This window comes from Centrocercus urophasianus, unplaced genomic scaffold, assembly GCF_019232065.1.
Source record: "Centrocercus urophasianus isolate 14NV4802_14NV808 unplaced genomic scaffold, USGS_Curo_1.0 seq_28, whole genome shotgun sequence".
Lineage (NCBI taxonomy): Eukaryota > Metazoa > Chordata > Aves > Galliformes > Phasianidae > Centrocercus > Centrocercus urophasianus.
In genome coordinates, this window is record NW_024884844.1 from 13,562,473 (window position 1) to 13,588,715 (window position 26,243).

The window sequence follows — 26,243 nt, forward strand, 5'->3', positions numbered from 1 at the left end:
GGTGTTTTATCATCAATATAGAAAAACTGAAAAAAAAAGAACGCTGATCTGGTATCAAAGTGAGAAAGGTTTCGTGGCTCACATCATCTTCACATTTTTCTCTTTGCTCTTCTTGAAAGGAATTACGGTTAAGACATGAAGGTTTTCCTCTCCAGGAGCATTATGGCTGTGGGAGATGGAGCTCTGTGCAGTGGTGTTCTCAGTTCCCTCCATCCGCTGCCACCTCTCCATGGTTTCTTTCACCATCCTGCCTGCACCAGCTGCCTCAGTGCACTCCTCCTGCATCACCTGCCTCGGTTTCCTTAATTGCTGCATTGATTGGAATTAATGACATTAGTGGGACAGCTGGCATGTTGCAATAGAAAGGAAAATTAATGAAGGAGGGCACAATTACATCAGCCTGTACCCTTGCTGGAAGTTTTCAGCAGTAAACTGCTCTCAAACTATTATAAATGCAAAATAAGGCAATTCCTGCTTCGGTTTTGCTCTTCCTACAGAGGAAGAGAGGGCAAAATTTAAGTGAGTATTAGAAATGCTTTGTTCCTCGTGTGAGTGCATTAATCCTCACCCTTGCTGAGTGTAATGAATTTCCCAGTTCTGTGGTGCAAGTTAAGTGCAGGTTACATAAGAACAACTAATATGTGGCAGGATAATATGTGAGGAAGTGAATCTTGTCAGGGAAATAAGAGATTCTTCTTAGAAATTCATGTGGTTCAGCTGGGAAACTGACAAAAGAAAAGCTGCATAATTTAATTATATCACAGAATCATAGAATGGCCTGGGTTGCAAAGCAACACAATGCTCATCCAGTTCCAACCCCTGCTGTGTGCAGGTCACCAACCAGCAGCCCAGGCTGCCCAGAGCCACATCCAGCCTGGCCTTGAATGCCTGCAGGGATGGGGCATCCACAGCCTCCTTGGGCAACCTGTTTCATTTTACAGTTCTGGTTTTCCATTGAAACAAGGAGCAGTCTGGAAGACATTAGCTAAGGTTGTGCCTTAATTTAGTTGGAGCCAATTCTTCAATTGTTTTTCTTTCTCAGTTACTTGTGTTTAAATGAAAAACCATCCTATGTTTGTAGCTCTGTGTTTGGAACTGCTGTGTGTTCTCAGGAACATCTTTCAGGAAATGAAGCTTTCATTGTAAACTGTAGACTTTTAAGATGCACGAAAGTCTGTTGTTAGCAGGCATTGTTAATGGCAAATTAGTTTTTCTATAATTTTAGGCATTTTTTCTTTTATCAGCTCTCTAAGAGAAGACAATGTGCAAGTTGCATCTTACTGTGTAGTTAGCTTCTATCAAGGGTGCAGTGCTGGGTTGATCAGCACCAGTGCCTTAGATAGATGCTGTCAACCTATCTAGACAGCACCTTTGATTCCTCTTCATCTATTTCAGCAATTAAAAATGCACTTCAATAAATACATGTGCAGATAGAGTGCAGTTTCTTGGAAGAGTGATCAGTTGTGTGCATGTGTGTGCAAAGAACCATTGGCTGTGCCTGCAGGCAGATACCACACTGCTGCTCAGCACCAGGGAATGGAGCAGACGTGGGTGTGCACTGTTTTCTCATTAAGAAGAGTGAAAATTCTGAGTTGTAAAGGAGGCAGAGTGAAGGCTGCTCTGGGTTTGGAAAGCCAGCTTGTGCTGTTGGTTAAGTGCAAGTTTAAATTTTCTGCCTGTTTAACTGTTGGAAGACTCCAGCTTAAACTCAGATTAATTATGTTATGTTTCTTTTTTTTTTCCTGTGCATCTTAAGATGTGCACTCTTTTGGCATCACTTGACTTGTTACTGCATAGGCTGCTCGACTGGCTACATATGGAGATGGGAAGTTCCTGGTTAAGTAAGCAGTGATGAGATATATTACCATTATGGAAGCAGTCATGAGGTCCTTCCTTCACCCTTAGGCAGTTTCTTCTGACGAGAAGGATGTTACACATCTGATGCAAATGAAACAGAAATATCTGCAGTATTGAATGTCTGCAGATTGGTTTTTTTTTTTTTTTTTTAAAGCTAGTTTAACAAAAAAAAAACTGTAACAGAGCCCCAAACCTGTTTCCTTTCTCCTGTCTGTAATTAGAGATGAGGCTTTTGACTCATGGTTGTTTTCAGTCTCCAGGTGTTGCTTATCGAATCCTGGTACACCATTGTATTGCCTCTTGCTGAGGAGCAGTCAGCAAGCCTGATGTATGACCCTGCCCACAGCATTAGCACTTGCTGGTGCCAACAGATGTGTTACAGAAATAGGAGCTCTTCCCCTTTTGCATGTGTGATTTGTCATTAGTCACCTGCAGCAGTGCACTTACACTGCTCTCTGCTTCAATCAGTGCATGCACAGCTCTTCTCCCCAAGGAGATGGATGGCTTTCTGTCTCTTTGCTCGCTTACTCCTTTGTTAAGCATGGTTTGCTTTGGAAAATATCCTTTACTGCAAGGCAGTCAGGTAGATAGACAGTCACAACAGTCACTGACCTTAATATGAAGAATCACAGGTAAGGGTTTGTTTTATTCATGACTTAATTATTTTCTCAATTATGGGGGTGAAGTCTAGAACTGGTTGATGTACTTAAACCATTCAGAAGGCCTGACTTGATAGACCTGTGTCATATTGTGTCTGTGAGAAGTGGAAATCAATGTTTGTTAAGAAAGCACATGCATTTTTAAAACAGTGCCAAATCTGGCAGATCTTGTTGCAGTAATTAAATAGGTCATTAGAAGTGTTTTTTGCTGTAGAACAGCATTCCACAATTAAAGGGAACAGTGATGGGTGCTGCCCTGTGATGTGGGGTGACCATCAGCAGGAGCACGGCCATAAATCCCTGTCTGCAGATGCACGTGTTGCTTCAAGTGACAGTTGTCCTGAAAGCTGTTAAGTCCAGCAGAGGTAGGTAAGTAAATGTATTTTGGGTAAGGAATCACCTGGGCTGTGGTGGGGCTGCTGGGGATGGCGAGGTGTTGGGAGAAGGCTCTGAGGGCAGGGCTGGCAGCTGGCAGGGCCTGCTCTGCTGGTAGAGCTTTGGGCACTGCCATAGAAGGACATACAGCTGTTGGAGAGCATCCAGAGGAGAGCTGCAGAGATGGGGAAGGGCCCAGAGGACAGGATGTGAAGAGTGGCTGAGGTCCCTTGGTTTGTTCAGCGCAGAGCAAAGGAGGCTGAAAGGGGACCTCGTGGTAACCCACAGCTCCTCGAGAGCAGAACAGAGGGGAGGTGCTGAACAAACATGGAACTGTCTGTGGGACAACCACAAAGAAGGCCTTGCTCTGAAGATACGTGTAGGTAAATCCAGGTCGCTATCAGACGCTTCCTTTTTCATGGATGTGGAAACACAAAGCCTGTTGATGAAAGCTGACAGGACCCTGAGACAGGGAAGCTGTATATTCGTAATGATTGGACGTTATAAGACCCTCTAAAACGCTGGACTGCCAGCTAAGGAGGTCAGGAACGCTTTAAAAAATAAATGAAAGTCCTCTTGCCTTTATTCCATTCTATTACTGCCAGCTTAGTGTTACCTTGTGGAAGATGGCTTTTCCTGCTGCCATAAATCATGCATTCGCTGCTCCTACCCTCAGTGTTTTTTGCTTCATTTGTAAGGTGAATTTCTCAGAATAACTGCTGCTATAGGCCAACATGGTGCTCTGTGTGCACACTTGTTTGAGGGCTGCGTTGTGGCAGACTTGTCAGCGTGCCATTGTGCCACGATGGAGCTCCTCCACGCTGATGGGACCAGCTCCAGCAGCAGCAGGTGCAATCTGCTGGCTTTTGCTTGCCTAGCAGCTAGCATTGGGGTTTCCATTACATCTTGATTAATATTGATAAGTTAATATATCTTTCCTGGGCTGTTGCTCATTAATTATTATTTGGAGGGAGGTAACTCATACCTCGTTGTATGCACAAGCCCAGAATTCATTAATAACAGCCATGAAGGTGATAGATGAGCATCTGACTTATTGGGATGCCATTCTTTCCTTCAAGGGAAGGGAGTTGTGTCCGTTCACTGCAGTGTCTCCTATGGGCAGCAGTGCTGTGTGAGTGGTGGGATGCTGCAATGCACTTTGGAATGGGTGCAGGCCTTGACAATCCTTCTCTTGGATTTTGCTCCAGGACTTATTTTTATTTATTTACTTGCTACAGTGAAGAAGGCAGATGAGTAGACCGAACTTTTGCTGCTGCTTGTGAGCTTGATCTTACAGCCCTGTTTGAAGTGTCTGAATAGCTTGTTTAAATTAGGAATTGTCACTTCTTGTCTTGCTTTATGCAGCTTTGCTTCTCTCTCTCTCCAGAGTGTGAAACCGCAAAGAAGAAAGAAATAACTAGATGTTCTAGATGATATCTCATTAGGCTTTGAATTTCTATCAGTATCACAGCTGTTACCATGGTGTAAACAAGGCCAGTAATGGTGGAGACCTTTAGCTTTACGAGATTGCATCATGTGTGCAGATTCCTTAGGAACTCGTGAGGAGCATCAGTGCCTTCCTTCAGCTCTCTTAAGGCAGCAACCAGCAGCTGTGAGCAGAGCTCGTGTCCCTCCTGAGTGCTGCTTAAATCTGATGTGCACTTCGTTTGCACTGCTCGTGTGGGGCTGGCAGTAGCAATGTGGTCTGATGTGTCTCTGGACAACACGTGTGGAAATGCTGTAAGAAATATTTATGGCAGAAATCGCAATGAATTCTGATGCTTCTATTATTATTTGAAAGCAACTTTTTTTTTTGTTGTTCAAATTTGTGGAGCTCTTGTCTTAGAAGACATTGTAAAGCAAATGACCTATATAATGATGTTTATGGCAACTTTGTGGGATTTGTTACTACTGTATAATTAAAACTAGAATTCCATATGTTTCGGATAAAGATGAGTCTGAGCAGCAAAAGATATATCATCCAAATGGCAAAGGACTGCAAATTGATCCTTTAGTTTATTGGATTCTGTGTGGAGTTTATAACAAATTACTTGGGCATAAACCAGCAGAATAATATTGAGTGTTAGAGCCACTGTAGAGGTGCAATGAAGAAAGAATTACTTGTTCAGGATTCTGGACGATTGATTTCATGCCTTGTAGTAAGATATGATGAGGAACTACATAATGCAGGACTGCTTGGGAAGGGCCTTTGCTGGTTGAGGCAGCAGGACAGGCAGCTCTGCCTGTCTCTCCGATCACACTTCAGTTACCACTGGTTTTATTGATGTTTTATTTATTTATTAATTCTTCTAATTGCAGTTCCAATCAAAACTGTCTCCCTCGGCCATCTCTAGCAGCTACCTGGATGTGGTCCTGGGCACCTGGATCTGAGTGGCCCTACTCAGTGGAGCAGGGCAGGACCAGATGGTCCCTGCCAACCTCAGCCTTTCTGCTCTGAAAAATGAACTTAAGTCATGTTCTCTCAACATTTTCAGCATGAGTAGAGAGACACTGTCATTTACTGGGGTGTTCTTACCAGTGAGCCGTTCACATCTTATCTTCTACCCATTATGTTTCTGAGATATCTGTGAACACAGCAAGTTGGGCAGATGGCAGCTGTGTGTGGCTTACACCCCTTAAGCTACTTTCTTCCCTATCGCTATCCTAAGATTGATTTTATCCTCACCTAGTTATTTTTAGCTTTCCAAACTATAACGCCAGCATTCCATTGATTTCTTACAAAGCTGAGAGGTTTTCTATTCAAACTGCACGTTTCTGGCAGCTGCAGAATGGAGATTTGGGCTGAAGTCCCTCCCTGCAGCACTCTGCTTGTTTTGAAGCCATCTGACTGCTGCTGTATCATAGCTGTGCTGGGCATCAGTGCTATTTCCAGCTTTCTCCTTAGTGATTTCAACTGATCAATAATATACGAAGAATCATGGGATGATGGAATAGTTTGGGTTGTAAGAGACTTTACAGCCCCCACAGCCCCCTGCTGTGGGCTCCATGTGCCCCACCAGATAGGGCTGCCCAGGGCTGTGCTGGGAAAGGCAGATTGGACAGGGGTGGGGGTACAGGGACCCTGCTGCCTGTCCATCTGCAAACCAGCATCTTTCCACAGCGCTGCTGTGGAGGTACAGGGGCTTAAGCCAAGGTATGTGCAAGGAAAAGAAGCCTTTGGAGAGAATGCATGGGTGATGAGTCCTTATATCCCCCATGTGTCAACGTATCTGAGCAGCAGTCCATGTGTAGAGCCCTTACTGAATCCTTAAGTAAATTGAATGCTTTCAGATCTATTGAGGTCAGCTTTACTTTTCCTTTCCTTATCTTGAATTTTGCACTTGGTATTCTGTGCTCCACCAAAGACCTCAGTGCTTCTGGTAAGCCCTTGTGAGGAGGCTGTATGCATTTCCAAAGCAGGCCTGTTTCCTCTGACAGATGATGTCAAATGTCTGCAGGCAGAATGCTGGATAAATAGCATTTTTATTCTTTGTGGGCATGCTTCGTGTCAGTTCCATTATGCCTGCATGCACCAAGATGGTCACTGAGGAGATGAGCGTTAATTCTTGTGCTTGGAGATGAAGCTATTTTTGATGGACACTTCTTTTTTTTTTTTTAAAGCACTTTTTATTAAAAAGCACAACCTCTGAAATCTGCTTCAGTGAGTTAACAAACAGAAGTGCAGAATCACTGCTCCTCACTTGCAGCCTTTAAACAGAATGAGCTAAAGCATGGCGAGACACAAGTGGATGCCCTCCTGAGCCCCCGTCCTCCAGTTTTTATGTCTTTAGCTCCTGAAAATTCTGTTTCCTCAGCTGGGTCAAGGCAAGAGTATAATCCACTTACTGCATTGCTTGGATTTCTTGAAAGGCTGTAAAATATCCATGAAGGTAGATACTGAATTTGTGCTGTGAGTGTCTTAAGTCCAGTTAACCCTGTGTGGTCTGGGGGAAGCTTTGGTGACCTTCTGAGATCTGCATCCATCTGTTTTTTGTCATTTTTTTCCATCCTGCTTGTAAACAATAGCAAGAAGACTCCATTTTCATTAACCACCATGACTTCCAGAGAAGAGAAGGACAGATCTCTGCTTTTGTAAGGCTTTGATAGAATTGAATTGTTGGTGTGGAAGGACAGAGCTCGTTGAAGTCTTTGCAGAAAGGAAGGAATGAGGAGTGCTCTTACCTGGCAGCTGTCAGTGGGTTAACATGGCAGCACATAGATTCAGCCATCCTCCTCTGTATTTATCATTGAAGATCACAGAATGGCCTGGGTTGCAAAGGAGCACAGTGCTCACCCAGTTCCAACCCCCTGCTGTGTGCAGGTCACCAACCAGCAGCCCAGGCTGCCCAGAGCCACATCCAGCCTGGCCTTGAATGCCTGCAGGGATGGGGCATCCACAGCCTCCTTGTAAAACATGGTGTAAGCATGATGCTGCACAAACACACCAGTAGCAGGAAGGAGGCTGATGAGGAGTGACTCGCCTTTCATAAGGCAAAAAAGAAGCTTCTAATGAAGGCATCACAGTTTCCCTCTTCGATGTTAGCATTCCCATTCCATGGCACTGTGGCCTTCCTTGCAGCACTGTTGTGACTTTGTGCCTTTTGAAAGCTTGGGTGACATAGCCTGCAAGCTGTGTGTGTCTTCTCTGCAGGCTTGGCAAGCTGATGTTGCTGCAATTAGCAAAATTAAACATATTTCTTGGTCACAGCATTGCATGTACTCTGATTGAAATGTAGTCAGGTATCACTTGGCTTTGAGTAAAGCCGTGCGAGTGGGAAGGCTGATCAGAAATTCCCAATTAGTTTTGTTGTGAAGCTTCACAGAGCTTCTGCTGTCCTGAGCTTTGTCTCGATGAACCTTAGCAAGCAGCAGAAGCACATGGAATCCCTTACTGAAAGCTCAGTTTTACTGCAGGTTGTATGAATAACTGATGCCTTCAGGGAGAGTTACTGGAAGTTTTCAGGCTGAGATGAGTGTGAGGCACTGTTATGGGGCACTGCCATATTGGTGAGCTGGCAGTGATTCCTGCAGCAGCACAGCACAGTGTCCTACTGCAGCACAGCATCCTTGTGGTGTTTGGATGGTACCCTACACAATTTCAGGAGATGCACTTCTGTTAGGTGGTTTGCTCTGAGAGGCAGCAAACTTCCTGTCATAATGATGACTGTTCTAATAATACACTGACAGATTTTTTTCTTACGCCTATTTGCTTTAATGGAAAGCTTCTGATTTCTACAGCAGAAAACTGTCACTAAGATATTTTCAGCCAAACCCAGAGTACTTCAGCATCCCAGACGAGCCCATTTCTTGCTGACTTACTACCTCAGCAGTGTCTCAGCATGGCTGCTTGCTCCCTGCTGGGCTCTCATTGGGCACAGGCCCTTGGGAAGCAGAGAGCTGCTCCTGCAGAACTGCCAGGGGAAAGATGCAGCCCTCAATCTTTCCAGCAGAGGAAAGAAGAGGGAGAATTTGCTTCCATAGCCAGAATTAGCAGCTTGAAGGACCATCTCTTTCAAATTCCAGTGTGCAAAGTGTTGTCCTTCCTCCAAAAAGTGATGGCAGAGCAGAGTTTAATTACCAACCGTTACTTCCAAGTGCTTTATGTCTGCATTATGCATTGCATAAATATCCCTTATGAAACGCTCCAAGGGGAATTTTGTTGTGTGGACAGCATGCAACTGGAAATCACACACAGTCATAGTGAAAGCAGTGCACTGTGAGTGCAGCATCCAGCAGTGCTTCTGAGCAGAGCAAGTCATAGAAATATATCACTGGAAAGTGTTTGCTGCACAATGGAGCATACAGTACAACTGCAGGCAGAAACCTCCTGGGTAAATTCCTGATACTCTTCTAGCAAGTGTGTCTAGACTGTGTTTCTGAGGATGACTGCCTTTTGCAGGGTTGAAGGGGTGTTTGTTTTTTAAAGGACAGGTTTATAATGCCATGTGCCGTTCAGTTGGGAATAAATTAACAGCAAAAGAAATAGGTCAGAGCGATTTAATTCACGTGCTGTTCAAATTCTTTCAACAGCTATACAAATGTTGCCTAGACCTTGGCTTGCAGGATCTCCCTGAGAACCTGGTGCTGGGTTTTAATCCTTATGTGAGTCTCTCAGGAGCATTCATGCACTGTCACTGTGATTCCAGCTGAAAGCTGCAAATGCTCAAAGACACCCCAGCGTTCAAAGTTGCCCTCTTGCTGTCTTGTGTTGCAGCTGTCATTTCCAGAAACCAGGAAGGACCCGGTGAGATGGGGAAGGCGGTGCTCATCCCAAAAGACGACCAGGAGAAGATGAAAGAGCTGTTTAAAATCAACCAGTTTAACCTTATGGCCAGTGACCTGATTGCTCTGAACAGAAGCTTGCCAGACGTGAGGCTGGATGGGTGAGTGCTGCTCGGGGCTCTGCTGCAGGGGCTGTGGGCTGGCTGCAGGCAAATCCTCCTTGGGCTCCGGGTGCATTGCTGGGCTCTGGTTGCAGCCTGCTTATCTGGGGCTTACCAGCTCTAGGTTTGGCTTCTTGTAACACACGCTGAGGCAAAGAGTTACTGCTTCACAGATGTGCAGTTTATTTTGTGAACTGATGAAAATTGTCGACTTTCACTGTGGCACGTAACAAAATGCTGTCTGGTTTGTCATGTCACCTGCAATACTTTGTTATTACTTTTTTTTTCTCCTGGAAAACTTTAAGCTGTTAAAGTGATTAAAAAAAAAAATCCCACCATTGTTGATTTTGTAGTTTTTTGTAATTAAGCCATTGGCATTGAAAAGTTGACATGTTAATTCTGACAAGAAGACAATGCTACCAGTGCCTGAAGTTGTCCTGCACTGTGTGACTTCCTATTAGTTCTGCCTGTAGGCTTTTCTAGGATAATCACATTTTAAAGAATCTTTTTCAGAACACTTTGCACTTGTTTAAATGGGAAAACTTTAAAGTCTGCTTATTCATTTAAATCTGATAACTTCTGATACCCTGTTTGTGACTGCTGCTGGCTCCCCACCTTCTGGGCATCTGCCATTCATGGAAGGATGCTCAGAGGTGACCTCTCCACATAACTCCCATTTTTGGCACTTCTGCCCTGCCTGGTTGCACAGCAACTTAAACCAGAGTGGTTTGGTGCAGTTACAGGCTGTGGCACTGAATACTGATGCCTGTTGCTGAATTGCTGACATCCATACCATGCCTTCTTTTGACTAGAGATGCTAACGGCAAGACGCAGAAACCCAGCTGCTAAAGGCACTGATGTGTTTTCAGTGTGATGGGAGCAGAAAGATTAGAGGTTCTACACAGCAGCTGCTCTCTGAGCAGGTGAACAAGGCAGTGAATAACTGATCTGTCCTCAGGCACCTGTGCTGGCAGCTGGGTGGCACTGACTGTGCTGCCCTGCTGTCCATCTCCCAGCTCTGCAGTGCTGGTGGGTTTCTTCCTGCTCTCGGAGTTCCTTAGGGTGGGCTCAGCAATGGGTTGATGCACCTGAGCGTCGGCAGATTTAGGAGAACTGGAAGGCAGAGCTATAGATCAGAAAAACCCCATATGTTTCCTGTTTTTGCACAGCTCTTTAAGGGTCATAGAATCACAGAATGGCTTGGGTTGGAAGGGACCTCAAGGATCATGAAGCTCCAACGCCCCTGCCACAGGCAGGGCCACCAACCTCCACATTTAATACCAAACCAGACTGCCTAGGGCCCCAAGGATGATTTTGTATCCTAGCATTATAGTTGCTGCAGCTTGCAAGAAATGCAAATGTAGGAAAATATGAGCTGATCTAAATGTAGGCAAGTTGCCAGATACTCTAAAATTTTCCATTTCTTCTACTTTTTAAGCAGAATTGTCACTTAGCTGGAATCTTGCTTATTGTGATTTCTTTCCAATTAGATTCTTCAGGTCCCTATGAAATTTTAAATCAAACAAATACTACGTCCCTCCCACCCATTTTATTTGTAAGTGTCTTCAAATAGCATAATTGTTCCTTAAAAACCATGCCTAGTTCACAAGCAACATGAGCAGTTGTTGCTTCTCCAGTGCATGACCATTTGTAACCTGGTGATGCTCATTTTCAATAGAACAGCACCTAACATTTTTGCCAGCAGAGATGCACTGTGTGCAGCAGAAGCACCAGGAAGGCTTTACTATTTATTGCTGCTTTGCTCCTTGTTGCCTGCGCTTCCCTGTGCAGGAAGGAACCAAGAAGGGACTGCTTGGTGGGCTTCAAAAGCTGCATCCTCCCCCTGTGAGTGATAGTTGAAAAGAGAAGGAATAATGAGCAAATAGGTAAAGTGTTCATCTCAGTGAATGGATGTGCTTGGTCTGAGGGAGATGAGCTATGTAGTGCTGAGACAAATGTGCCTGTGTGCATTTCTTTTATGAGAAAAGCTTTCACACTCAATCTGCATTGAAAAGACAAAGTATTTTGGGATTTCAAAAAAAAAAAGCATCTTTTTGTTTTTCTCTTCTGAGATTCTTTCATTACAATTGCACGTCCTGTCTTTAAGGAGGATTAAACTGTTCCAAGTGCCTATTTATAATGCTTTGCTCTTAGGGAAGAATACAGTTTTTCAAGGCCAGGCTGGATGTGGCTCTGGGCAGCCTGGTTGGTGACCCTGCACGTAGCAGGGGGTTGGAACTGGATGAGCATTGTGCTCCTTTGCAACCCTACGATTCTATGAGTTTTAGGGCTAATGCATTCAGTATGCAACAGCAGCACCTGCTGTATTGCCAGGGGTTGGAGGTGTGCTGCAGTATGTGGGTGGCTGAGCCTTGTGTGTTCTTGCATGTTTCTTTCAGAGCCAGGGAGTTTTCTGGCAGGGCTTGCCGTGCTGCCTGGTGCTGATGAGCTCAGCAGCACTCAGGCTGTGTCTCTTGCTTCCCACTATGCCAAGGAATCTCAGCCCACAGCCTGAGTTGTGCTGGTAATGGCCAGCCCGAAGGTGTTAATCAATGTCTAATTATGAGCAGTCGAATTAAATGTAGAAATGTGTAATTTTGTTTCTAAACATATTCCCCAGTGTAGGGAAATCTGTCTTCAGTCTTTTCTGAAAGAATAAGTTGCCAGTGCTATTCTGCAAATTGTTAAGCCTTTATAATCAGATTTCCTTATCATGGAAATTTAGGTTGAAGTCAGCTGTTGTGCTGTGTCTCTGCTTACAAGCGTGCATATTCTAATCAGAAACAGCTCACATAAGAAAGAGGCTTTTATTTTTCTGCTCTGGAGAAGCTTTTGTAAAAGCAGCAGTCCTGCAGAATTTGTGCCTGTTATCGGTAACAACTGTGTCAGAGGTGCTGCATAGAATCCAGCAGAGTGGGCAGGGCTGTGAGCTGTCAAATACCTGCATGGGTAATCTTTATGCTGTCAGAAGCTCTTCTGGGGGTTATCCTTGACAGCCGTGCTCGGATCTGGCTGGCCTTGTTGCCTGCGACTTATGGATGCCTGGGAGTATGAAGGGACTTAGCCCAACGATGCCACTTCAGATGAAGGTAAGAGAATCCGTTATTAAATCTGAGGCAGTAGTCATAATAAGCAGTAAGCACACTTCTCAAGGACTGAAGGTGCTCAGCTGCTGCTCTGGCACTTACTACAATGCAGATCTGGTGGTCACTTGGTGTTGGGTTTGTCCAAACATGGTCTAGATGTGGTCATTGCATGTCTAGGAGGCCTCTTAGAAAGAGCTTGGTACAAACATGAGAAGCAGAAGCAATGCTTTCACTGTCATCTTGCTTAGCTTCAACTTTTTCTTAATTGTAAGTCTGGCTTGAGTGCAGTGCTATGGTTTTGTGCTGCCTTCTTCAAGTCCAAAGCCTTGGCTGTTGTATGTGCTCAGAGCAGGGAAGGGACTCTGGACAAAGAAGGAGCAGCCATTGCTGCCTGAAGTCCTTCAGTGCCTCCAGCCCTGTGCCTGGGCAGGGAGCATCCAGTTCAGCCCTGAGAACGGAGAGCCAATTATTTTGATTTCTGATGGTCTCATCTAGTCCATTTGTCTCATGCCATGAAGTGTTGCCTTATTTCTTCTTCCAGCTCAAAGTGGTCACTGAAGTGTGTTCAGGTTTTACCTGCTTGCAGCTTCCTATCAGTAAAAGCTAACTTGTTTTTAAATATTTTACTGTGCTTATAAAGTTATGCATAGAGAAATTCTAAACCATCCTTAAACAAGGAAGGTCAGAGAGAAATTAATCAGTGCTTTCAGCTAGAAAATGTGAATGACACATTAGGAATTATTTTGCCTTGTGTATGTGGAGGGAGAATTACCTGGGTGACCGCCTGCAGGGAGGAAAGGTGCCCATGGGTAATCTGCACAACATGGAAGGCAATTCCTGGTGTCAGATTAGCAGCAGTGCCTCAGGAGGTGCCTACAGCCCCTGCAGTCCCATCAGCTTCTTCCAAATTGCTGAGCTCACAGCCCCTCACGCTTCCAAAGCAGCTGTGGCCTCTGTGAGGTCCTTATGCATGGGATTGCTGCTGAATTTAAAGATGCTGCGGTGCCATAGCGCTCATAGGAGATGAGGGATGCAGGGGGACCTCTGAGCTCTGCCAGGTGTGCTCAGGCTGCTGGAGCACTTCTCACAGGTGGACTTTGGGTTGTTCCTAGAGCCATGCAAGACCAGAGCTTTGCTTTGTTTGGCTTTGCATTGTTATTGCTTAGTGGAAAATGCTGCTCCTCCAATTACTTTATCACAGTGACAGCCAGTTGTTTGTGGTCTTGGCACGGAGTGAGCAGTGCAGAGACGAGGATGTTACATGTGTGCCAAACAGAGCCTGCTCTGTGTGACAGAACACAGGCACAAGGGGAGGCAATTCGGGTCAGGCACCAGCAGCAAAACAACCACATGCAGGAGGAGAAGGAGAAAGTGTGAGTGCTCAGCAGGGCTGTGTTTGTACTGCAGGGTTAAATCCTAGTGGCTTGCTGTTGTTCCTCTGGAAATGGGGGAAACTTCTCTGTACCAAAAGGGCAGAAGTGCTGCTGGAGAGAAGGGAAGGTACCCTGGGCTTGGCTAAGTGCTGGCCAGGTTTGGTGCTTACTGGTGGCCAAGAGCAGGGCTGTGCCACCTCTTGGCTGTGTGGGGGTGGCTGTCCTGGCTTCTTTATATATGCTTCCTTAATAACTGCTTCATGATGGAACAACACTGCTTACGGTGCTGTCAGTTATGTCCAGAAAAGGGGTTGCTGTAGGACTAGAGCAACATAGATCCCATACTAACTGCAACCAGAACTCAAGGGTCTGCCCTGGGCAGGTGGCAGAAGCTGCAGCTGCATCCCAACGAGCATCTGGCCTCAATGAGGCTGTGCCCATCTGGTAAGGGCAGGTGTGATGCTCAGCCATGTCTCTGTGGGCTGCTGTCCCACCCCACTGACTCCTGTGCTTTGATGGCATGCAGAGAGAGTTCCCTTTGTTAGTGAGAGCTCCAAGAGAGCCTTATAAAGAGCATTAGCATCAGGATATGTCTGCTCCACCAGGCATTTTGGGACAGACACAGTGGTGTCTTGTTTCCTGTACTGCAGGTGTGAGCAAGAGATTTGGGGATACAGAGTTAATACTTGCTAAAATACTTTGAAGGATACATCGAAAAGTAATGGAAGGTTGAGGAGGTTAGCCTGGTATTGTAAAATGGAGAAGATGCAGCAATGCTATCATAAAAAACAGCACTGGAAATGGAGCAAAACTAATGATGAAAAGCTGTCCAGGAAAACCTTATCTGAAGAGTTGTGAGCTCCGTTACAGGTTTGTCCTGAATTAAGCTGCATGCCTGGTGCTGTGTTCAGGTTTGTGGGGGTATTGATGCTTCCACTTGGAGTTAAGGTGAAAATCCCCTGAGCTGTCTGCTGGAAGGCTCAGGATGGCGGATCTGCAGTATTGACTGCAGGTTCTTTGCTTTTAATATTGCTGTGTTGTGTAATTGCGGCCTTCCTCAACGTGAAAATAACTATGAGCATTCAGTAAACAACTTGGGAAGTGATTTTTAAGATCTCAAAGCAGAGTTTGGATGGAAAATCCCAGAGGAATATTTGATATTCAGGGCTGTACCTGGAGCTTTATGAGCACTGATAGCTGGACGGATGAGTGAAGGGTTGCTCCTACCAAGTACAAACCTGCTTGTACTCTGTAATGAAACACCGGAAAACAATTTTCATGCATCTTCACATCCTTCATCTGCTGGCTGTAAAAATTGATTGGCGCTGGGACTTATTGATACAGTAAAAGTCAGTGAGACAGCGTGGCTGCAGTCCTGGCACTCTAAGTGAAATAAATTCCTTTTCAATTATTTTCTATTTGCCGTTCGTTTGCATTAATTTCAGTTTTAAAACAGGAGCTGGGGCAGTTGAAGTGAATGTATTGAAGCAGAGCTCCAACAGGTGTGTGCTGAAGTGATGGGGCAGGTGGCAGAGGTAGGGTTTGCAGTGGGGAGAGATGACAAATTAGACCTAAATCAAGTCTCTTGTTTTATGCAGCTGCTCCAATGAGCTTTTCTCCTGCTCAGAATGTTGTACCATGCATTTCCTTATAGCAGGTCTTATATACAGTATACAAGACAGAACTGTGTTTCAGACAGCAGGATTCTCTGAGCACAAACGTTATCACTTACATAGAAACAAAGCACTGCTGACTGCAGGTGGCCAGTGGTGCTCCAAAGTGCAGCTTCTAGAAAACACATCCAGGATTGCACCAACATGCAGCCTTTTCTATGCGTTTCCATCTTTATATTCTCAGTAATGCAAGGTAATAGTGGGTAATGACTAAATAATCATCAAAATCCCCCAGCTCATATAAACTACATCTATTTAACACAGTTCTTTATGTTCCCTAATGCACCGTATCACAAATACTGCATAATAAATTCTACTTACTGGTTACGTTCTCATTTTCCCTCCAAGTGTTTTGCCTTCCTGCATGATTTTCTGCCTTGATTTTCTTTCCTGAGAGCCTCAATATAATTCTGGAAGAGAAAAATCACAGCACAGCCCTTCATGTTCGTGCAATTTGCACACAGCCAACGGGAAGGATGGTAAATAGTCTCACTGTTTCCATATTACTGATCTTGGAAAATGTGTTTTTCCTGCATTTAAACAGCTGTATTTACTTCATGTGTATTTATAAAGTAACATCTGATGAGTGCAGAAGGAAAACCAGTGTTTCTGGGGAAGTCTTGCCAGCATGCCAGCATCAGTTAACATTGATCATTGTTAACAACTGGTGTGCGTTGTGAGGAGTTTTGAGGTGGTGGAGTGGCAGTCCTCGGATCTGATGGCTGTGTGGGCAGTGCATGGCTTACCTTTACCTCTCCTTCAGCAAGGTGTGTGTTCCTGAAGCAGAAAAAGTGCAGTGTGTGTCAGTGCAGTGGTTGCAGTGAAGATGTTATCTTCTGTGTGGTTACAAACACTTCCAGGTGAGCGGTGCTGTGATGGAGATTACACACATGATGCATGGCTGAAGCAGTACTGACGTCTTGTTTAGCTTCCAGAGCTGAGTGCTGGCATAGGATCCAGGGAGCAGCGCGTTGCCTCCATGGGAGATACGTGAGCAGCTTGCAAGTGTTAGGTAGCCAACAGGTCAGCGAGCTCATGGAGTTATTGAATCCAGGCAGTGAATGTTCTCACCGTGGGACCGGTGCTTGTGGACTGAGGTCATCCCAGCAGCCAGTACAGGAATCACCTCTGTTACACTCATCAATTAGCACGCACTAATGACTTTGTGCCTGTGCGGTTTGTCTGCTCCAGAGCAGCTGCTCATTTAAAATTTGATCCTTAGGTCACTTCTTTTCAAGGAGAGAGGCTGTGGGCAGCCTGAGCTTGTAGAGGCAGCCAGCCTACAGCAAGGGTGGGCTCCTTCCAGCCCAGCCATTCCATGGCTCTGTGATGGTTAAGGCCCCTTCCAGCCCAACCATTCTATGGTTCTGTGCTTTTTAAGGCCTCTTCCAACTCAATCATTCTATAGTTGCATGAACTTCAAGCTCCCTTCCAACCCAACCATTCTGTGGTTCTATGGTCTTTCAGGTCACTGCCATCCCAAACCATTCCATGTTTCTGTGAATATTCTGTGAGAAATAAAATGCAACATGAACTATCCCTTGAGCTCAAGAAGCATACCAAAACATTAGTGATAGCTAAAGCACAAATGTAGACAATCCCCAATTTTATCTTTGTGCACAGTGTTGCTGCTTAGGTGATGCCATGCTCTTGGCCTCCCCTTTGCACAGCCAGCCCTTTACTTTTGCAGGCCTGTTTCCAGAACCTCCCAGAAAGCTGAGGAAAGTTGAGCTTCTTGTAGAACTGCTCCTCTGAGAGCACCTTTCAGATTTGATGACTGCATGCTGTGGGGTGGAAGTCAGCATGGGGCCCAGTTTGCCACCCGGAGCAGACTAAATGCTCCTCTGGGTGGGCTGAGCACTGCAGTAATCTACTGAAATATGGATTTAATACCATAATATAGACAAAGTACATGCATTTACATTTTCTACTGAAATCAAATGACCCAAATTAAGCAGAGTGAATAGATTTAATTTGGTCTCTGATGAGCGGACCAGATATCAGCAAATCCCAGTTCATTGCTTGAGGTACCCGAGTAACTATACATAGCCAAGCAGCAGAATGAAGTCATTTGGAAATTGAATAATCCTCCCCCAGAGGGGATAATCCCAGCGTGGAAGTGTCTGGGATGCTAAGGAGGGGATGAGCAGCAGGGTCTGTTGCTGTGAGCGGAGCCAGGGCTGCCAGAGAAGGACTTGACAGTTCGTGGGTCCCTTCCTACTCAGGAGATTGCATGATTCTGTGATCAAAGTTAGTGCCTGCCCCTTTGTGTCCTGGCCTTTAGCTGCTAATGCACGTGTCTGGACGTTTGTAAACAATCCCATGGAGCAGCTCTCTCCCAGTTTTCAAAATTGAGTCTGTTCTAAATATAATTCAAGCGATTGTTGTGAATTGTGGGACAAGCAGAATTTATGCCAGCTTTGTATATACCCATTCAGTGTGCCTTGGAATTAAATCAGTTCAGAATGTCTGATTTTGGACACACTGTTCTGCTGAGCTTTTGCTCTTTTAGGCACCTCTGTTGTCACGGATGATCACAGAATCATAGAATCCTTAGAATTGGAAGAGACCTGTATAGGTCACCTAGTCCAGCTCCACTGCAATGCACAGCTAGGTCAGGTTGCCCAGGTCCTGGTCCAGCCTTACCTTGAAAGTCTCCAGGGATGGGGCATCCACCACATCTCTGAGCAACCTATTCCAGTGCCTCACCACCCTCACTGTAAAAGACTTTTTCCTTTTATCTAGCCTAAATCTACCCTCTTTCAGCTTGAAGCCATTTCCCCTTGTTCTGTCACAACTGACTCTGATTACAAGTGATGAACTTTTTCTGTGTGAACTCTGAATCCACATCACGATGTCTAGATGCGGAAAGGTTGCTGAAGTTAGAAAGGTGGGATGGTGACCAGCAGACCTGAATGGTGGTCTCCATCCAAATGATGTGAAGGCCATTACGTAGCTCTGTGCGTGCGAATATTTATACATGTGTTCATACACATGCCTGTGTATGTATGGTTTCTATTAACACCATACTTTCTGCAGTCAGATCTGGTGTTCAGTGACTATCTTGTGAACCTTTTGCCTGTTCTGCAGAATGCAGTGCTGTTCAGTGTTCTGTATTATCACCTCACCTTGCATTTTGAAAGCTGTGATCACGATTTCACGTACTTTTTTAATGGCAGTGATTCAGAAGAAGAGATTAAAGTGAGTTTTGTTATAGTAGATAATGCTTATGAAAGAAACCATATGGGCAAGCTGACTTTGCTGCAGAGACCTGGATCGTTTGTTTTCCTGTCTCTTAACAGAGAGGTTTGATGTACTGGAGGAGCTCCTCCTAAAGAATTCACGCGTATGAAGATTCCTTCCGACCTTCCTGTCCGTAGAACTCATTAGGGATCTTCTAGATTCACTTTTTCTTTCTCCTGTACTTCTTTTGGCAGGTGCAAGACCAAAGTGTACCCTGACGAGCTCCCAAACACCAGTGTGGTCATCGTGTTCCACAACGAGGCCTGGAGCACCCTGCTGCGCACTGTGCACAGCGTGGTCGCCCGCTCCCCGCGCCGCCTGCTTGCCGAGATCATCCTGGTGGACGATGCCAGCGAGAGGGGTGGGTGCTGCAGGAAACGGTCAGCAGCCCTTTGTGCTGTGCTTGGTCATTGCACAAGGCAGAATCCCTTCCCCGGTCTCTCTTTTGCTCCATTCCCTAATGGGATCATATCCCATAGCTGGGATGGATGGGACGATGAGAGGTTTTCCCCGGTGCAGCCAAATGTAACATCCAGTTGCAACCATTCAGTGGAAGGAGGGTGCAAGCCAAGCCATCCTTTACTTTTGCTCCATGTAGCACTAACTTCACTGTAGTCATTGTCCTGGTTTTCCCTGCTTCAGAAAACATACAGGCTTGTTACTTCTCTGTGCCCAAAGGCTGGTCCTAGAGGGCCCAAACAGTGCAATTTATCAGAAATAGCTGTAGTCATATTAAGCCATTTGTGAATGAGCAGAAGTGTAATCATTTTACACCCAATACTGGTTGCTGATTTATTACTGGAAAACAGACTGTGACTTACTTGAAGATCCTTTTATCTCTGTGATGTTTTCCTGAGGTGCACTCATGGATGTGTGCTTTGTGGCTGCACAGAGCTAAGTTGCAGCATGAGCCTCTGTAGCTCTGCTCTTGCTCTTCAAAACAACTCCACGCGTGTCAGGAGGAGTTTCCTGCCCTGTGCCAGTGTTGGTCCCTGGCAGGGCAGAGCATGACACGTATGTTCTGCAGCTGCATTTGGAGCCCTCAGGAGTTGCTGAACCTAGCTGTAACAGAACAACAGAGCAGTTGGGTTGGAAGGGACCTTAAAGATAATCAAACCATAGAATCGTTGTGTTGCAAGGGACCTTAAAGGCCACAGAGACATAGAAGGCTTGGAAGAGACCTTAAAGGCCACAGAACCATGGAATGGTTGGGTTGGGTTGGAAGGGATGTCACAGTCCCAGGTGTGGACTGGCTGCTTCCCAGCTCTGGTTGCCCAGAGCCCATTCATGGCGTAGGGCACCTCAGCTCAGGGCAGCAGCACCAGGACGTCGGCACCTTCAAGTAAGGTTTCATTATTATTATTATTATTATTATTTTCTACTGCCTTTGGCAGAATTTCTGAAGGCCTCCTTGGAGAACTATGTGAAGAAGCTGGAGGTCCCAGTGAAGATCCTCCGGATGGAGCAGCGGTCAGGGCTGATCCGTGCAAGGCTGCGGGGGGCTGCAGCTGCCCGGGGGCAGGTGGTCACCTTCCTGGATGCACACTGTGAGTGCACCCGTGGCTGGCTGGAGCCATTGCTGGCCAGGATCCGGGAGGACAGGTGAGAGGAGGGTGGGGGACAGCAGATCCTTGCAACATCAGCTGGGGCTCAGGGCCGTCCCTCGAGCACCGTGCTGCTAAAGCAATAAAAAAGCAGAAAAACATTCACTGATCTGAAAAAGAAGAATTTTGTTAAAGATTAATTTTGCAGGAAGGTAAAGGATTCTATACAATTTCTATCTGACATACTGAACCACAGAACCTTAGAGGCTGGTAGGGACCTCTGGAGCCCCCTAGCCCAACCCCTCCAGGAGTTCCCTACAGCAGCTACACTGCATGCAGTGTCCAAGTGGGTACAAATATCTCCAGAGAAGGAGACTGCTCACCAATCTGAGCAGCTGTGCCACCATCCAGGTTAAGAAGTTTTTCTTCCTGTTCATATGGAACTTCCTGGGTTCTGGTTTATGCCATGTCGTGTCACAGGGCACTGCTGAACAGAGCTTTCCTGCAGAGGAGCCACAGAATAAAACAGTGGGGGGATTCAAACAGCAGTTTCGTTTTCAAATGCCTTTTATTTTTTTCCTCACAGGAGGACTGTTGTGTGCCCCATCATCGACGTGATCAGTGATGACACGTTTGAATACATGGCTGGGTCAGATATGACTTATGGAGGCTTCAACTGGAAGCTGAACTTCCGCTGGTATCCCGTGCCCCAGAGGGAGATGGACAGGAGGAAGGGGGACAGAACCTTGCCTGTAAGGTAAGGAGGGGAAATGGAGTTCTGGGGTGTTTGGCTTTGCTGTACGTAGATGATAATACTGAAGGTTTTGCTGCAGTATTGGAGAATACACACCAGATAGCTGTGGCAGAAAGCACCAACATCTGCCTTGTCCTTAATGCTGTAGTGTAACTATCAGATAACTATCAGAGCTGAGAAAACTCTGTCAATATTTCCTTTAGAACATTCAATAATTCAAAATAATACTTGCTTTCTAAGTATTGAGCTTCCTTCTGTGTTTGTTATCTGCAAGTAGCCTCGTTGAACTTGTTTGCAGACATTACTGTTCTCATGATTTAAAACAAATATTAGAGCATATTTCTGAAATGCAAAATTTTGGACATTTAATGCAAGCATTTGGTTATGGTCTGCACTTCTTAAAATACATACTGCCTATAAAATAACAGTGATGACAGTGCACACCCAGTCAAAACTAATCTAAGAATATATCCTAAGTTCCTCTGAGCCTTCCTGACCTCCTCCTCCTAATTGCTGAAATCAAAGTCTGTAACAAAACCTTGAGAAAAGTTCTAAATGAAGTTGAAACCAAGCAGATTGAATACATTACTTGCTATGGGTTATTTGCTCAGCTCCAGTAGCTTCTGTCATCTCCATGAGAACTGAAAGAAAAATTAAAAAAAAAAGAAAATGGAAAAAAAACAACTTTAAGTTGTAATAAGTGGATGTAATGGTTTCAAACCTGTCCAAAGAGACATGATGAAGTGGAAAGAATTCTAGTGCTGTAAACCCCCTGACTGTGGGTGACAGGCAGGTTAGGAGAGAGGCAGCTCAGGGGATGGCAGTTCCCAGCAAAGGTTTGCAGAGTTTCCAGGTAAGGCAGAGGGTGGGCACAGAAAAGCTTTTCGGATCTGCTGTGACTGACAGTGGCCAAAATCTGTCACTGTAATTCTTTCAAAGCCTGGGGTCAGAGAAGTGCTGGGTGTTTTACATCTCTTTCTCATCAGACCATCTCTGGAACCACTTTGCTTTCCAGTTCCTTACCCAGTTAAGCCTGAAGTGTGTGTTAGGTTCACAGTGTTAATTGTCATAACGAGCTGCACGGCCCCACGCTGTGCTGGCTGGCACTGCTGGCTGCTCCTCCAACACCCTTGGCTTTGCTCCAGCCCTTCTGTGCTGACACAGGAAGCTTTGAAAGATGGGCAGAAGGGAAGCAGTACGTAAAGTTAATCCAGAATCATACACGTAACTGACTCCTATTAAAGCAAGGCAGCTTTTCATCCTTTCCTCGATGGCTGTAGCTGGTGTTTGCCTGGTGTTTTGGGAGCCCTCCAGGTGAAGGTGGGTGTTAGTGAAGGGTCAGGAGTTAATGAACAACACAGCACATCCTCTAATTAGCCCTGTAACAAGTATTTGAGAGGGAGGTGGTGGCTCTAGAGGTGGTGTAATTGGGCTGCCTGGGATGCAAGCTGTTAGCTTTTAGGCACAGGTGCCCTTTCTGAACACGCAGTGGAGATTTTTTGGTGCAAAACAGCAGTGAGATTTCTCCTGGAAACACTGGCAGCTGGTGAGCACTGAGAAGAGGTGTAACAGTCTTCATATGGGAAATGGCATTTAATAAGTCATTGGCTGCTTTCAGTGCTGGCCACTATCTGGAAATGCTTATCAAAAGCTATGCAAGAGATTGTGGCAGTAAATCAGTCTTGAGGTGTCAGAATCACAAAAGTGAACTCTGCATCCAACGAGAAAAAAGTCGAATATTTCATTTGAGTTCAGAAGGCTTTTGGCAAATGCTGCTCCTTGTCTGTTCTAAAGATGAGAGGCCAAAAAAAAGCCAAACCCACACCAACCATTTGGGAACAAGCTGCTGACTTCATTTTTTTTGCATTGCCTTCCCCGTTCTATAACATTATTTCAATCTCATGAAGATTGAATATGTGTGCATTCATCTTTCTTTCTTTGCAATCAATGGAATAAGCCCAGAATACATAAAGATCAGTGACTTATGTGCTTGTATGTGTAATGCAATCATTGCACTCAAGTCCTGCGTTTTATTACACTAAAAAGCCATGTAATCAGAAAAAGTGTTTTACTCAAATTCTTACCTGTCGTAATAACAATGATAAATTCCTACTGTGACTTTTTACGTTTAATGCCATAATGCAGATTAGACATCATCAACCTGTGAGTGCAGTGAGGCCGTGGCACTGCTCAGAGCCGTGGTGCCCCATCCCTGCAGGTGCCCCAGGCCATGGATGGGCCCTGGGCAGCCTGAGCTGGGGGGCAGCCAGCCCATAGCAGGGCTGGGGCTGAGGGCTCCCTTCCAACCCAACTGTGCTGTGATTCTTTTAATTATTTTATATAAAATGTATTTTTTGTGCATATATTGTTACTGTATATACAATTTTTAATGGAAAAATCAGAGTAGCTCACTAAGAAATCACTTGTTGGCATGAATGGGTTTCGGCCATCACTGGGACCATTAATCCCAAGGGGGAGTTAAGCACAGACCGTGTGTTATCCTCAGGGGAAAGCACACGATCCTTTCTAATTAGTGGATGTGCAGCACAGCTTGTTTGTTTGCTTAAGGAATTAAAGAAGCTCTTAAATTCACAAATCAGGTATTTCAGCCCACTGAAATATCCGTCCTTGCAGGAATCTCTGGAATTGATGGGAAAAGGTTAATTAATGCAGTGACTCTGACTTTCTACATCTCCCTGTTGTGCAGTATGGCTGGAAAAGCACTTTCTTAATGGAATCTATTAGAAAAGTTGGATTGTTTGTCATATTTCTAGCAAAGAGAACAGTAAGAATTCATAGGTGCCTCTCATACCGATGAGCAACGCCTGCCTTAGACAGAATGGGTTCTGATATGGCTGCTCCCACATACACTACTCCTTTGCTGGCCATCACACCTCAGCCCCTAGCACTTTTCCCCTTACTTTTTTCTTGTAATGCTTCAGCACCAGCTGGAAAGGACCATTGCTGTCGCTCATTGCTGTTTTAAAGTTCCTCAAAGATTTTGTCTTGTTCCTATTCTCTAAATGCTGTTACTTATGCTGTCACTGGAGTAACACCTGGTTTGTGCACTTGGTCCATGGCTTTGCAAAGCACGTCACTTGAAGTGCAAAGCCTCCTGTTCCATTGGGCTGCCTGGGGGCAGAATCCATGTGGCTGCACAGGTAGAGCTGAGGACGTTGGCACAGGGCTCTGGGCAGTGCAGCTCGGTCACAGGTCTCTCAGGTTTAGTGGTAAATGCTCATGGAGTGCTAAACCCAGTGGCCTCAGTCAATCTCTCATTGGTGTGCTCTTCTTTCCCCACTGCAAAGCAGTACTCACACATCCTGTGTCTCCAGGTGAGCTCAGTGCTCCTTCTGTGATTTGCCAGTGGTGGTGCAACACTGTGCTGAGGTCACTGTGCAACCAACTCGTCCTACAGCTGCAGGATCCCAACCAGAAAGCACTTCTCACTGCACTTTTCTACGGATATTGCCATATCTGCCTTTAATTGCTTTGGAACAGAAAACTGATGAGACTTCTACTTAAAAATACTCAGATATACGTATATAGTTCCAAAAAATCTAAATTAAATGGGTTAGGAAGAGGAAAGAACACAAGATCAAGGACCTCATTTTATTTGTCCTCTTAGGCTCTGGCTGGTGCTGTAGGTGCTGAGGTGAGTGCTTTGGGCAGCAGTGGGCTGAGGTCTTTGCAGGGGGTTGCCTTGGGCAAGTAATGTGGGCTGGTGCTGGACTGAGCAGCATTGGGAGCTGGTGCTGGGAGCATTGGGGTGCAGCAGAGTGGGGCTTAAACACCTGTCTGCTGTGCTCTTCCCTATGGGAAGGCAATGGGGCGAGCATGGGAATGGGAATCCTGCTTGCTGCTCACAGTCACAGAAAGGAAAGGCAGAGCTGTCTCCAAAAGAAAATGAGAAGTGGGTTGGAATGATGGCTAGCATTAATCATAGCACCGTATTGCTAGTGAGACTCCAAGTAGGCAAAACAGAGCTAATAAGCACAAAACTGAGAAAATCTGCAGAGATGCTCCTTCTTGCTCAAATTACTGTTTCAGCTGTTTTTCAGTGAGAGCTCTGCAGTTCTGTTTATGCAACATTAAATTTACTCAGCAAAGACGAGCTCTGCCTGCTGCACCTCAGTTATTTAACATTGTGGCATACAGTGGTTCCTTTGCTTTTACAGTGGCTTCTAATCCATGATAGACATTTGAACCTATGAGTAAACCAAGTGCTGACTCTGCTTTTGGTTTTATTTTAAATAAGTTTCGCATAGACATATACACTAAGTAACCAATCACAGAAATTTCTTTCAGCTCTCTCATTTTACAGTGGTAGCATCTCAGCTCTGAGGCAAGGTTGTGCTGGGGCCAGGTGGAACAGGCGGGAATGAACCGTAGAATCCTAGAATGGCCTGGGTTGCAAAGCAACACAATGCTCACCCAGTTCCAACCCCCTGCTGTGTGCAGGTCACCAACCAGCAGCCCAGGCTGCCCAGAGCCACATCCAGCCTGGCCTTGAATGCCTGCAGGGATGGGGCATCCACAGCCTCCTTGGGCAACCTGAGCTGAACTGGGGACGTGGGGAAAATAGGAAATGTTGGTAAGCTTGGGGCTGCAGGCTGCCCATGCTCACATAGCAGCTGACTGCAGGCAGCTCTGTTAAATCAGTTTTCCTGAATTGCACGTTAACCATTCTTATTGACTTGTTGTTTTGCAAAAAAATTCCTGGAAGCATGATTGATAGCAGTGTTTGCATAAGGGTATCACCAAACATTAAGTGTGGAAGCTGCACTTCAGATGGGCAGAGGTGCTGGTGCTGTCTTGTCCTAGAATCACAGAACCATTAAGATTGGAAAAGACCTCTGGGATCCCTTGCCCACCCATGCCCACTGCCTATGTACTTCAGTACCACATCCCCACAGCTCTGGGACTCCCTCAGGGATGGTGACCCCCCCACACTCCATGGGCAGCTCTACCAGTGCCCAGCTGCTCTTCGGAGAAGAAATTCTTCCTCATACCCACTCTACCCTCCCCTGGTGCAATGTGGAATCCTCTTGTCCTGTCACTGCTATCTGTGGGGAGGCTGAACCCTCTCCTCCCTCGCAGTCCAACCTCCTTTCAGGGTTTGTAGGGAGCAGTGAGGTCTGCCCTGAGCCTCCTCTTCTCAACAGTTACCCATGCCCGCTCCCTCAGGCACCCTCCACTGGACTGTGCTCAGACCTTACACAGCTCCACTGCCCTTCTCTGGACATGCTCCAGCACCTCCATGTCTTTCTGGGGCCCAAAGTCTGAACGCAGCACT

The 26,243-nt window shown here is 45.7% G+C and overlaps 1 protein-coding gene across 1 annotated transcript in view; it reads left to right on the top strand.

Annotated features, from left to right (window-relative positions):
- GALNT13 (polypeptide N-acetylgalactosaminyltransferase 13) overlaps nucleotides 1–26,243 on the top strand; it is a 77,153-nt gene that overhangs the window by 22,227 nt on the left and 28,683 nt on the right. Inside the window, exons 4-7 of the mRNA XM_042827237.1 lie at nucleotides 9,106–9,274; nucleotides 18,844–19,010; nucleotides 20,044–20,251; nucleotides 20,780–20,950. Of these exons, the coding sequence (XP_042683171.1) occupies nucleotides 9,106–9,274; nucleotides 18,844–19,010; nucleotides 20,044–20,251; nucleotides 20,780–20,950 (715 nt within the window). The remainder of the gene's footprint in view (nucleotides 1–9,105; nucleotides 9,275–18,843; nucleotides 19,011–20,043; nucleotides 20,252–20,779; nucleotides 20,951–26,243) is intronic.